This window comes from Ranitomeya variabilis, chromosome 3 (assembly GCF_051348905.1).
Source record: "Ranitomeya variabilis isolate aRanVar5 chromosome 3, aRanVar5.hap1, whole genome shotgun sequence".
In the NCBI taxonomy this organism is placed as follows: domain Eukaryota; kingdom Metazoa; phylum Chordata; class Amphibia; order Anura; family Dendrobatidae; genus Ranitomeya; species Ranitomeya variabilis.
This window is the reverse complement of record NC_135234.1, coordinates 705,084,471-705,098,470: the sequence shown is the minus strand read 5'-3', so window position 1 is coordinate 705,098,470 and position 14,000 is coordinate 705,084,471. Positions and strand designations below refer to the sequence as shown.

General features: G+C 46.2%; 1 protein-coding gene across 1 annotated transcript in view; it reads left to right on the top strand.

The window, feature by feature from the left end:
- Positions 1-12,398, top strand: part of RFC3 (replication factor C subunit 3) — a 39,221-nt gene extending 26,823 nt beyond the window's left edge. The window contains exon 9 of the mRNA XM_077298230.1: positions 11,795-12,398. Coding sequence (XP_077154345.1) covers positions 11,795-11,986 — 192 coding nt within the window. The 3' untranslated portion in view covers positions 11,987-12,398. The remainder of the gene's footprint in view (positions 1-11,794) is intronic.
- The last annotated feature ends 1,602 nt before the right edge of the window (positions 12,399-14,000 follow it).

The window sequence follows — 14,000 nt, the reverse complement described above, 5'->3', positions numbered from 1 at the left end:
GTTAAGTGCCGCGTAGTTAAGTGCCGCGTAGTTAAGTGCCGCGTAGTTAAGTGCCGCGTAGTTAAGTGCCGCGTAGTTAAGTGCCGCGTAGTTAAGTGCCGCGTAGTTAAGTGCCGCGTAGTTAAGTGCCGCGTAGTTAAGTGCCGCGTAGTTAAGTGCCGCGTAGTTAAGTGCCGCGTAGTTAAGTGCCGCGTAGTTAAGTGCCGCGTAGTTAAGTGCCGCGTAGTTAAGTGCCGCGTAGTTAAGTGCCGCGTAGTTAAGTGCCGCGTAGTTAAGTGCCGCGTAGTTAAGTGCCGCGTAGTTAAGTGCCGCGTAGTTAAGTGCCGCGTAGTTAAGTGCCGCGTAGTTAAGTGCCGCGTAGTTAAGTGCCGCGTAGTTAAGTGCCGCGTAGTTAAGTGCCGCGTAGTTAAGTGCCGCGTAGTTAAGTGCCGCGTAGTTAAGTGCCGCGTAGTTAAGTGCCGCGTAGTTAAGTGCCGCGTAGTTAAGTGCCGCGTAGTTAAGTGCCGCGTAGTTAAGTGCCGCGTAGTTAAGTGCCGCGTAGTTAAGTGCCGCGTAGTTAAGTGCCGCGTAGTTAAGTGCCGCGTAGTTAAGTGCCGCGTAGTTAAGTGCCGCGTAGTTAAGTGCCGCGTAGTTAAGTGCCGCGTAGTTAAGTGCCGCGTAGTTAAGTGCCGCGTAGTTAAGTGCCGCGTAGTTAAGTGCCGCGTAGTTAAGTGCCGCGTAGTTAAGTGCCGCGTAGTTAAGTGCCGCGTAGTTAAGTGCCGCGTAGTTAAGTGCCGCGTAGTTAAGTGCCGCGTAGTTAAGTGCCGCGTAGTTAAGTGCCGCGTAGTTAAGTGCCGCGTAGTTAAGTGCCGCGTAGTTAAGTGCCGCGTAGTTAAGTGCCGCGTAGTTAAGTGCCGCGTAGTTAAGTGCCGCGTAGTTAAGTGCCGCGTAGTTAAGTGCCGCGTAGTTAAGTGCCGCGTAGTTAAGTGCCGCGTAGTTAAGTGCCGCGTAGTTAAGTGCCGCGTAGTTAAGTGCCGCGTAGTTAAGTGCCGCGTAGTTAAGTGCCGCGTAGTTAAGTGCCGCGTAGTTAAGTGCCGCGTAGTTAAGTGCCGCGTAGTTAAGTGCCGCGTAGTTAAGTGCCGCGTAGTTAAGTGCCGCGTAGTTAAGTGCCGCGTAGTTAAGTGCCGCGTAGTTAAGTGCCGCGTAGTTAAGTGCCGCGTAGTTAAGTGCCGCGTAGTTAAGTGCCGCGTAGTTAAGTGCCGCGTAGTTAAGTGCCGCGTAGTTAAGTGCCGCGTAGTTAAGTGCCGCGTAGTTAAGTGCCGCGTAGTTAAGTGCCGCGTAGTTAAGTGCCGCGTAGTTAAGTGCCGCGTAGTTAAGTGCCGCGTAGTTAAGTGCCGCGTAGTTAAGTGCCGCGTAGTTAAGTGCCGCGTAGTTAAGTGCCGCGTAGTTAAGTGCCGCGTAGTTAAGTGCCGCGTAGTTAAGTGCCGCGTAGTTAAGTGCCGCGTAGTTAAGTGCCGCGTAGTTAAGTGCCGCGTAGTTAAGTGCCGCGTAGTTAAGTGCCGCGTAGTTAAGTGCCGCGTAGTTAAGTGCCGCGTAGTTAAGTGCCGCGTAGTTAAGTGCCGCGTAGTTAAGTGCCGCGTAGTTAAGTGCCGCGTAGTTAAGTGCCGCGTAGTTAAGTGCCGCGTAGTTAAGTGCCGCGTAGTTAAGTGCCGCGTAGTTAAGTGCCGCGTAGTTAAGTGCCGCGTAGTTAAGTGCCGCGTAGTTAAGTGCCGCGTAGTTAAGTGCCGCGTAGTTAAGTGCCGCGTAGTTAAGTGCCGCGTAGTTAAGTGCCGCGTAGTTAAGTGCCGCGTAGTTAAGTGCCGCGTAGTTAAGTGCCGCGTAGTTAAGTGCCGCGTAGTTAAGTGCCGCGTAGTTAAGTGCCGCGTAGTTAAGTGCCGCGTAGTTAAGTGCCGCGTAGTTAAGTGCCGCGTAGTTAAGTGCCGCGTAGTTAAGTGCCGCGTAGTTAAGTGCCGCGTAGTTAAGTGCCGCGTAGTTAAGTGCCGCGTAGTTAAGTGCCGCGTAGTTAAGTGCCGCGTAGTTAAGTGCCGCGTAGTTAAGTGCCGCGTAGTTAAGTGCCGCGTAGTTAAGTGCCGCGTAGTTAAGTGCCGCGTAGTTAAGTGCCGCGTAGTTAAGTGCCGCGTAGTTAAGTGCCGCGTAGTTAAGTGCCGCGTAGTTAAGTGCCGCGTAGTTAAGTGCCGCGTAGTTAAGTGCCGCGTAGTTAAGTGCCGCGTAGTTAAGTGCCGCGTAGTTAAGTGCCGCGTAGTTAAGTGCCGCGTAGTTAAGTGCCGCGTAGTTAAGTGCCGCGTAGTTAAGTGCCGCGTAGTTAAGTGCCGCGTAGTTAAGTGCCGCGTAGTTAAGTGCCGCGTAGTTAAGTGCCGCGTAGTTAAGTGCCGCGTAGTTAAGTGCCGCGTAGTTAAGTGCCGCGTAGTTAAGTGCCGCGTAGTTAAGTGCCGCGTAGTTAAGTGCCGCGTAGTTAAGTGCCGCGTAGTTAAGTGCCGCGTAGTTAAGTGCCGCGTAGTTAAGTGCCGCGTAGTTAAGTGCCGCGTAGTTAAGTGCCGCGTAGTTAAGTGCCGCGTAGTTAAGTGCCGCGTAGTTAAGTGCCGCGTAGTTAAGTGCCGCGTAGTTAAGTGCCGCGTAGTTAAGTGCCGCGTAGTTAAGTGCCGCGTAGTTAAGTGCCGCGTAGTTAAGTGCCGCGTAGTTAAGTGCCGCGTAGTTAAGTGCCGCGTAGTTAAGTGCCGCGTAGTTAAGTGCCGCGTAGTTAAGTGCCGCGTAGTTAAGTGCCGCGTAGTTAAGTGCCGCGTAGTTAAGTGCCGCGTAGTTAAGTGCCGCGTAGTTAAGTGCCGCGTAGTTAAGTGCCGCGTAGTTAAGTGCCGCGTAGTTAAGTGCCGCGTAGTTAAGTGCCGCGTAGTTAAGTGCCGCGTAGTTAAGTGCCGCGTAGTTAAGTGCCGCGTAGTTAAGTGCCGCGTAGTTAAGTGCCGCGTAGTTAAGTGCCGCGTAGTTAAGTGCCGCGTAGTTAAGTGCCGCGTAGTTAAGTGCCGCGTAGTTAAGTGCCGCGTAGTTAAGTGCCGCGTAGTTAAGTGCCGCGTAGTTAAGTGCCGCGTAGTTAAGTGCCGCGTAGTTAAGTGCCGCGTAGTTAAGTGCCGCGTAGTTAAGTGCCGCGTAGTTAAGTGCCGCGTAGTTAAGTGCCGCGTAGTTAAGTGCCGCGTAGTTAAGTGCCGCGTAGTTAAGTGCCGCGTAGTTAAGTGCCGCGTAGTTAAGTGCCGCGTAGTTAAGTGCCGCGTAGTTAAGTGCCGCGTAGTTAAGTGCCGCGTAGTTAAGTGCCGCGTAGTTAAGTGCCGCGTAGTTAAGTGCCGCGTAGTTAAGTGCCGCGTAGTTAAGTGCCGCGTAGTTAAGTGCCGCGTAGTTAAGTGCCGCGTAGTTAAGTGCCGCGTAGTTAAGTGCCGCGTAGTTAAGTGCCGCGTAGTTAAGTGCCGCGTAGTTAAGTGCCGCGTAGTTAAGTGCCGCGTAGTTAAGTGCCGCGTAGTTAAGTGCCGCGTAGTTAAGTGCCGCGTAGTTAAGTGCCGCGTAGTTAAGTGCCGCGTAGTTAAGTGCCGCGTAGTTAAGTGCCGCGTAGTTAAGTGCCGCGTAGTTAAGTGCCGCGTAGTTAAGTGCCGCGTAGTTAAGTGCCGCGTAGTTAAGTGCCGCGTAGTTAAGTGCCGCGTAGTTAAGTGCCGCGTAGTTAAGTGCCGCGTAGTTAAGTGCCGCGTAGTTAAGTGCCGCGTAGTTAAGTGCCGCGTAGTTAAGTGCCGCGTAGTTAAGTGCCGCGTAGTTAAGTGCCGCGTAGTTAAGTGCCGCGTAGTTAAGTGCCGCGTAGTTAAGTGCCGCGTAGTTAAGTGCCGCGTAGTTAAGTGCCGCGTAGTTAAGTGCCGCGTAGTTAAGTGCCGCGTAGTTAAGTGCCGCGTAGTTAAGTGCCGCGTAGTTAAGTGCCGCGTAGTTAAGTGCCGCGTAGTTAAGTGCCGCGTAGTTAAGTGCCGCGTAGTTAAGTGCCGCGTAGTTAAGTGCCGCGTAGTTAAGTGCCGCGTAGTTAAGTGCCGCGTAGTTAAGTGCCGCGTAGTTAAGTGCCGCGTAGTTAAGTGCCGCGTAGTTAAGTGCCGCGTAGTTAAGTGCCGCGTAGTTAAGTGCCGCGTAGTTAAGTGCCGCGTAGTTAAGTGCCGCGTAGTTAAGTGCCGCGTAGTTAAGTGCCGCGTAGTTAAGTGCCGCGTAGTTAAGTGCCGCGTAGTTAAGTGCCGCGTAGTTAAGTGCCGCGTAGTTAAGTGCCGCGTAGTTAAGTGCCGCGTAGTTAAGTGCCGCGTAGTTAAGTGCCGCGTAGTTAAGTGCCGCGTAGTTAAGTGCCGCGTAGTTAAGTGCCGCGTAGTTAAGTGCCGCGTAGTTAAGTGCCGCGTAGTTAAGTGCCGCGTAGTTAAGTGCCGCGTAGTTAAGTGCCGCGTAGTTAAGTGCCGCGTAGTTAAGTGCCGCGTAGTTAAGTGCCGCGTAGTTAAGTGCCGCGTAGTTAAGTGCCGCGTAGTTAAGTGCCGCGTAGTTAAGTGCCGCGTAGTTAAGTGCCGCGTAGTTAAGTGCCGCGTAGTTAAGTGCCGCGTAGTTAAGTGCCGCGTAGTTAAGTGCCGCGTAGTTAAGTGCCGCGTAGTTAAGTGCCGCGTAGTTAAGTGCCGCGTAGTTAAGTGCCGCGTAGTTAAGTGCCGCGTAGTTAAGTGCCGCGTAGTTAAGTGCCGCGTAGTTAAGTGCCGCGTAGTTAAGTGCCGCGTAGTTAAGTGCCGCGTAGTTAAGTGCCGCGTAGTTAAGTGCCGCGTAGTTAAGTGCCGCGTAGTTAAGTGCCGCGTAGTTAAGTGCCGCGTAGTTAAGTGCCGCGTAGTTAAGTGCCGCGTAGTTAAGTGCCGCGTAGTTAAGTGCCGCGTAGTTAAGTGCCGCGTAGTTAAGTGCCGCGTAGTTAAGTGCCGCGTAGTTAAGTGCCGCGTAGTTAAGTGCCGCGTAGTTAAGTGCCGCGTAGTTAAGTGCCGCGTAGTTAAGTGCCGCGTAGTTAAGTGCCGCGTAGTTAAGTGCCGCGTAGTTAAGTGCCGCGTAGTTAAGTGCCGCGTAGTTAAGTGCCGCGTAGTTAAGTGCCGCGTAGTTAAGTGCCGCGTAGTTAAGTGCCGCGTAGTTAAGTGCCGCGTAGTTAAGTGCCGCGTAGTTAAGTGCCGCGTAGTTAAGTGCCGCGTAGTTAAGTGCCGCGTAGTTAAGTGCCGCGTAGTTAAGTGCCGCGTAGTTAAGTGCCGCGTAGTTAAGTGCCGCGTAGTTAAGTGCCGCGTAGTTAAGTGCCGCGTAGTTAAGTGCCGCGTAGTTAAGTGCCGCGTAGTTAAGTGCCGCGTAGTTAAGTGCCGCGTAGTTAAGTGCCGCGTAGTTAAGTGCCGCGTAGTTAAGTGCCGCGTAGTTAAGTGCCGCGTAGTTAAGTGCCGCGTAGTTAAGTGCCGCGTAGTTAAGTGCCGCGTAGTTAAGTGCCGCGTAGTTAAGTGCCGCGTAGTTAAGTGCCGCGTAGTTAAGTGCCGCGTAGTTAAGTGCCGCGTAGTTAAGTGCCGCGTAGTTAAGTGCCGCGTAGTTAAGTGCCGCGTAGTTAAGTGCCGCGTAGTTAAGTGCCGCGTAGTTAAGTGCCGCGTAGTTAAGTGCCGCGTAGTTAAGTGCCGCGTAGTTAAGTGCCGCGTAGTTAAGTGCCGCGTAGTTAAGTGCCGCGTAGTTAAGTGCCGCGTAGTTAAGTGCCGCGTAGTTAAGTGCCGCGTAGTTAAGTGCCGCGTAGTTAAGTGCCGCGTAGTTAAGTGCCGCGTAGTTAAGTGCCGCGTAGTTAAGTGCCGCGTAGTTAAGTGCCGCGTAGTTAAGTGCCGCGTAGTTAAGTGCCGCGTAGTTAAGTGCCGCGTAGTTAAGTGCCGCGTAGTTAAGTGCCGCGTAGTTAAGTGCCGCGTAGTTAAGTGCCGCGTAGTTAAGTGCCGCGTAGTTAAGTGCCGCGTAGTTAAGTGCCGCGTAGTTAAGTGCCGCGTAGTTAAGTGCCGCGTAGTTAAGTGCCGACGTAGTTAAGTGCCAACGTAGTTAAGTGCCAACGTAGTTAAGTGCCAACGTATTTTTCAGTGCCTGAAATACGTGGCACTGAAATACGTGGCACTGAAATACGTGGCACTGAAATACGTGGCACTGAAATACGTGGCACTGAAATACGTGGCACTGAAATACGTGGCACTGAAATACGTGGCACTGAAATACGTGGCACTGAAATACGTGGCACTGAAATACGTGGCTCTTAAATACGTGGCTCTTAAATACGTGGCACTTATGACTGTCAGAAAATGTTCAGTAAACGGTTAGGGGTGAGGTTAGGGGTAGGGTTTCAGGTAGAATTGGGGAGATTCCACTGTTCAGGCACATCAGGGGCTCTCCAAACGCGACATGGCGTCCAATCTCAATTCCAGCCAATTCTGCGTTGAAAAAGTAAAACAGTGCTCCTTCCCTTCCGAGCTCTCCCGTGTGCCCAAACAGGGGTTTACCCCAACATATGGGGTATCAGCGTACTAGGGACAAATTGAACAACAACTTCTGGGGTCCAAGTTCTCTTGTTATCCTTGGGAAAATAAAAATTTGGGGGGCTAAAAATCATTTTTGTGGGAAAAAAAATATGTTTTATTTTCACGGCTCTGCGTTGTAAACTGTAGTGAAACACTTGGGGGTTCAAAGTTCTCACAACACATCTAGATAAGTTCCTTGGGAGGTCTAGTTTCCAATATGGGGTCACTTGTGGGGGGTTTGTACTATTTGGGTACATCAGGGGCTCTGCAAATGCAACGTGACGCCTGCAGACCAATCCATTTAAGTCTGCATTCCAAATGGCGCTCCTTCCCTTCCGAGCTCTGTCATGCGCCCAAACAGTGGTTCCCCCCCACATAGGGGGTATCAGCGTACTCAGGACAAATTGGACAACAACGTTTAGGGTCCAATTTATCCTGATACCCTTGTGAAAATACAAAACTGGGGGCTAAATTTCATTTTTGTGAAAAAAAAAAAAAAAATTATTTTCACGGCTCTGCGTTATAAACTGTAGTGAAATACTTGGGGGTTCAAAGTTCTCACAACACATCTAGATAAGTTCCTTGGGGGGTCTAGTTTCCAATATGGGGTCACTTGTGGGGGGTTTGTACTGTTTGGGTACATCAGGGGCTCTGCAAATGCAACGTGACGCCTGCAGACCAATCCATTTAAGTCTGCATTCCAAATGGCGCTCCTTCCCTTCCGAGCTCTGTCATGCGCCCAAACAGTGGTCCCCCCCCACAAATGGGGTATCAGCGTACTCCAGACAAATTGGACAACAACTTTTGAGGTCCAATTTATCCTGATACCCTTGTGAAAATACAAAACTGGGGGCTAAAAAATCATTTTTGTGAAAAAAAAAATAATTTTTATTTTCACGGCTCTGCGTTATAAACTGTAGTGAAACACTTGGGGGTTCAAAGCTCTCAAAACACATCTAGATAAGTTCCTTAGGGGGTCTACTTTCCAAAATGGTGTCACTTGTGGGGGGGTTTAATGTTTAGGCACATCAGGGGCTCTCCAAACGCAACATGGCATCCCATCTTAATTCCAGTCAATTTTGCATTGAAAAGTAAAATAGCGCTTCTTCCCTTCTGAGCTCTGCTCACATATGGGGTATCGTCGTACTCAGGACAAATTGCACAACAACTTTTGTGGTCTAATTTCTTCTCTTACCCTTGGGAAAATAAAAAATTGGGGGTGAAAAGATCATTTTTGTGAAAAAATATGATTTTTTATTTTTACGGCTCTGCATTATAAACTTCTGTGAAGCACTTGGTGGGTCAAAGTGCTCACCACACATCTAGATAAGTTCCTTAGGGGGTCTACTTTCCAAAATGGTGTCACTTGTTAGGGGTTTCAATGTTTAGGCACATCAAGGGCTCTCTAAATGCAACATGGCGTCCCATCTCAATTCCAGTCAATTTTGCATTGAAAAGTCAAATGGCGCTCCTTCCCTTCCGAGCTCTGCCCTGCGCCCAAACAATGGTTTACACCCACATATGGGGTATCAGCGTACTCAGGACAAATTGCACAACAATTTTTGGGGTCCAATTTCTTCTCTCACCCTTGGGAAAATTAAAAAATTGGGGGTGAAAAGATCATTTTTGTGAAAAAATATGATTTTTTATTTTTACGGCTCTGCATTATAAACTTCAGTAAAGCACTTGTTGGGTCAAAGTGCTCACCACACATCTAGATAAGTTCCTTAGGGGGTCTACTTTCCAAAATGGTGTCACTTGTTAGGGGTTTCAATGTTTAGGCACATCAGGGGCTCTCCAAATGCAACATGGCGTCCCATCTCAATTCCAGTCAATTTTGCATTGAAAAGTCAAATGGCGCTCCTTTGCTTCCAAGCTCTGCCATGCGCCCAAACTGTGGTTTACCCCCACATATGGGGTATCAGCGTACTCAGGACAAATTGTACAACAACTTTTGGGGTCTATTTTCTCCTGTTACCCTTGGTAAAATAAAACAAATTGGAGCTGAAATAAATTTTGTGTGAAAAAAAGTTAAATGTTCATTTTTATTTAAACATTCCAAAAATTCCTGTGAAACACCTGAAGGGTTAATAAACTTCTTGAAAGTGGTTTTGAGTACCTTGACGGGTGCAGTTTTTAGAATGGTGTCACACTTGGGTATTTTCTATCATATAGACCCGTCAAAATGACTTCAAATGAGATGTGGTCCCTAAAAAAAAATGGTGTTGTAAAAATGAGAAATTGCTGGTCAACTTTTAACCCTTATAACTCCGTCACAAAAAAAAATTTTGGTTCCAAAATTGTGCTGATGTAAAGTAGACATGTGGGAAATGTTATTTATTAAGTATTTTGTGTGACATATGTCTGTGATTTAAGGGCATAAAAATTCAAAGTTGGAAAATTGCGAAATTTTCAAAATTTTCGCCAAATTTCCATTTTTTTCACAAATAAACGCAAGTTATATCGAATAAATTTTACCACTAACATGAAGTACAATATGTCACGAGAAAACAATGTCAGAATCGCCAAGATCCGTCAAAGCGTTCCAGAGTTATAGCCTCATAAAGGGACAGTGGTCAGAATTGTAAAAATTGGCCCGGTCATTAACGTGCAAACCACCCTTGGGGGTGAAGGGGTTAAAATGATTACTGGGAAGGGTCAAAATGAGAGTGGTGTAAATTTATAAGTTATTTTATATTTACATTTTTGTTTTCTCATATTTTTTTTTTTTTTTTTTAGTACCCTTAGGACTTAAGGGATTTAAGTGGTTAAACTACAGCAATCTGTATTACACAGGTGGCATCTGCGATGTATAATGCAGCCGGCTTCATACCTTGCTTTACCACCTATGATGAAATTGTACGTCATGGACCATTAACTGTTATGGTTTTGGGTGGAGGGGTTTGTGCACTAGAATTGTTTTTGTTGTATTTTTTATTTTTTTATTTTTTGTCTCACTTCAACCCCTTCTTAAAGGGTATCTAACTTGTGAAGCCCCGTGCAATCAGTGAACAACTCTACATTTCTCCTAATTCTTGGCACCTCTGCTCCAAACCCTCTCTGGCTTGCATATGCCCGAATATGCAGAGGTGGATGGTCAGTGACTCTTTAGTGACTTTGATAGCTTTTTGGGATATGAGGAAATTCAGTCTTGTCTGTATTAGAGGAGAAATGTATTAGTAATGAATGCCAGCATTGAGCCTGTATTTCTCCCCCCAAGTAGTTTTGCACTACATTCATTAACAAGGCTCACACCCTGTGCATGAATGTAACCTAGGCCGACAGTGCCGGATTAGAATGATTGCAATGAGTCACAAACTGCAACTGTGTGGTTCCATAAATATAATGTTTAGCCTGATCCGATACCATCTGATGTACAGGGACACCTCCTCATACAGCACATCTTTCTGAAGACTATTTTTTTATCTAGACTGAATTCTACATTCTTACACTTGCATATATATCATGCATGTGTATTGGTATATATGTTAAAAAAGATCAAACTACTAACTAGATATATAAAAAAAAAAGTTAACATTGCAGTTTTAGGATGTTGTAATTGCTGCCATACATAAGTTGACAAATGTGCCCTAGTAATTAGACAGTGCAGACTTATACTATACAATCTGAAAATGCGTCAAATCTCATGCAATCATGTTGGATGATAACTTGTATCTTTAGATGCTAAAAAGGCAGCTGTATTTACCAACACAGGTCACTCAATGCACTACAGGATATACAGGCCCACCTGGATAATAGGACAAGGCAACATGGGTGCAGATACTTGTAAAACAAGCACTCCCACACCTATCCGTGGAGAGGGTGGATGCCTAGCATTACATATGCTGACGCACGAGGTTTGTATAGAGCACAAGTCAGATACGTGTAGAGCAGTGTCTGGCTTAAAGCCTATTAGAGCGGCCCACTCTATGGATTAGGCGGTCCTCCCAGTACTGTGGGAGATAAAAGGGGAGTATATGTGTATGTACATTTTGCATGTATTGGTTGAAATTTTGTCAAAATATGCAAGGTCGCAACCCATAAAAAAAAAAGGTAATTAAAAGCAAAACACAGAATCCCTCTGGGTTGCACTTGTATAGTGACGGTGGGCCCACCTGATACTCTGGGCGTCACTAATATGCTGTAAGTCAGACGCTGTGCACTACACTCATGTGACTGGTGCCCTATACAAGCCATATATGTGGGCATTTCTAATGCTAGGAAACCAACCCTCCATGAATTGGTAGCTGTGTGAGTGGTTGTTTTCAATATTTTTCACCTGTGTTGCTTCTGCCTTCATCATTGGAGCCACTGCATCCTGTATTGCATTAGCATTGTGACCTGTGTTTGTAAATACAGCTGCGTATTATTATTATTTTTTATTTTTTTGGGTCGTTCATCTTAAGACTCCCATGACTATACTTACACTACTTTTTTCGGTTGCTGGGCAATACAGTTTTTGTGCCTCGGTTTTGGTGCACATTATTCCGTTATGCCTTGCCCCTCTTTCCATCTAAGTCACTTTTAAATGAAGCTACGCCACTAACACTTTGTGAGACAAACCCTTCTCTAAGCACATAATAAATGGGTCTAAAAGTAGATGTAACAATTTGGCAAAGTCAAGATGCACTCACAATTCTTATTATGCATTGCTTGTATAGCGCTATCTTATTCCGCAGCGTTTTACATACATTGTCACCACTGTCATTGTCAAACATGGGGAGAACAAACTCCTTGCAGATGTTGTCCTTGGTGAGATTTGAACCCAGAAGCCCAGCGCTGCAGTGCTTACCACTGAGCCACCGTGCTATTGGTAAACTTGGCCCATTGTGCCTTTCAGGTGTCCCTCCTCCCTGCTGTTGCCGAGCTTTCTCACTGTTCAGTACTAGCTGCAGCTGTCAGGCAGGGTAGGCATAGACTGAATAAACTTGGACTTGTGAGCTCTCTCCCTCTTTAACTGGGCTCAAAATACTCATCTTAATATCAGTATTATAGACCATTCTGACATGAATTTTCAAAATAAGAACACCAGTCCAATCAGGTCCAAGTAATCGATGTAATAAAGTATATTTTGTATTGTGAAATCTGGTGACAGATCCTCTCTAATATTCAGAAAATATATTCTTATTATCTTTATGTACAAAAAATGAAGTCTTGACTAATCCATGAAATTAGTAGCTTAACGCTTGTATTAATTTTGTGTTCTTTCATTCCAGTCTTTATTATCGGAGCTCCTTAATAACTGTGACGGACAGCTAAAAGGCGAAGTGGCGCAGATGGCGGCCCACTACGAGCATCGGCTGCAGCTCGGAAGCAAAGCAATCTATCACTTGGAAGCATTTGTGGCAAAATTTATGTCCATCTACAAGAGATTCATGGAGGACGGACTTGAAGCCATGATGTTCTAGTTTTATTTCTGCTCTTGAACAGATATTGGTTATGTATTCAGACCATGATGGCACTTCTATCTGTACACATTCCTATAAACCATGTGTATGAAGTTTAAGGATTATGGAAGATAAAGCATTCTTGAACGCTAAAGAACATCTCGGAGGATTTTTTCAAAATCTGTGTGTTTGCTAATATTACACCTGTACAGTCCCTGATGACAGGCGTCAGTCACTAGATTTGCTTTGCAGGAACACTTGACATCCTCTGAGTGAAAATGATCATCTGTGTGATTTTCATGCTGTAAATTACACAAACAGTGACTGACAAGGGACTAAATGTATTTTATTGTCAAACCTTCCATGAAATGTCTAACACTATGTTTTATGGAAAATTTCTTTATTGATAAAAAGTATCTACTAAGAACAAGAAGATATGTTACGCTTTATTTCTTCATTCATAGTTACATAAGTTGAAAAAAGACCTAGGTCCATTAAGTAAAATATTTCTCCATCATTTGTACATTTTGTTACTAAATTAACTATAACCCACAATATTATGTGCATTGAGGAAATCATCCAGCCCTGTCTTAAAATCTGTTCTAGTGTCGGCCATTACTACCTCTTGTGGACGACATCCCACAGTCTGATTGCTCTAACTGTAAAGAACCCTTTCCTATTTAGCTGTCGGAATAACCTTTCTTCCACCCATAATCAGTGCCCCCTGGTCCTTAGTATGGCCTTTGGAAGGAATAAGTCATGTGCCAGTTCTTTGTATTGACCACACATATATTTATACATGTAATGAGATCTCCTCTGAGGCGTCTTTTTTTTTTCTAAGGTAAACAAGCCCAACTTTTCCAACCTCTCACCACGAGAGGCCTTCCATCCCTTGTAGTAATCTAGTTTCCCACATTTGTACTGATTCTAACTTCGGAATATCCTTTTTAAAATGCGGAGCCCGTAACTGGATCTCATGTTCTAGATGTGGCCTCAAAAGTGAGTTATAGAGGAGTAACAATACATTGGGATCACTGGATTTTATCTTTTTATATACCCTAAAATCTTGTTTGCTTTTGCGGCTGCTGCTTGACCTTGAGTACTGCTGCTCAGCTTACTTGTAACCAGAATACCCAAGTCCTTCTGTTCTGTAGTCCCGAGTATGCTCCCATTTAATGTATATGTAGCTAAGGGATTACTCTCTTAGGTGTATTATCTTACATTTGCCAAGTGTTCGCCCATTCAGTCATTTTATGCAGATCGTTTTGCAACATTGTACTATCAAGGTCATATTTTAATATCCTACATAGTTTGGCGCTATGATACTGATTAAAATCCGTAATTCTGTGCTGGCAGACTCCCTTTAAGGCTAGTTTCACACTAGCGTTAACTGCAATACGTCGCAAATGTGTCGTTTTGCCGAAAATACGCATCCAGCAAAAGTTCTTGCTGGATACGTTTTTTTCGTCATAGACTAACATTAGCGACGCATTTGTGACGTATTGCAAAACGTCGAGTCCGTTTTGCGACGCTTGGGCGTGTGGTAGCGGACCGTCGGGAGAAAAAAACATTACATGTAACGTTTTTTGCTCCCGACGGTCCGCTTTTTCCGACCGCGCATGCGCGGCCGGAACTCCGCCCCCACTTTCCCGCACATCACAATGGGGCAGCGGATGCGTGGGAAAAATTCATCCGCTGCCCCCGTTGTGCGGCGGAGACCACGCTAGCGTCGGGAACGGCGGCCCGACGCACAGCGACGGGTTGTTCCCGACGCTAGTGTGAAAGTAGCCTAAGGGTGCAGGGAAACGGTGGGAAAAACTACATCGGCAAAAGTTTGGTTTAGTTAAAAGAAGCAGCATGACTGTTGCGTGTGAATGCAGCCTAAAAAGAGCAGCTCTCCTTTAATTAAGAGGATACTTGGAGAACCTGTCACCAAGATTTTGCAAAGTACACACAGCCATATTGACACTGTCAGTGATTAAAATTATACATGCAGTAAAGAAATCCACTTGATGGTTTGTGTGTAATCTTTGAA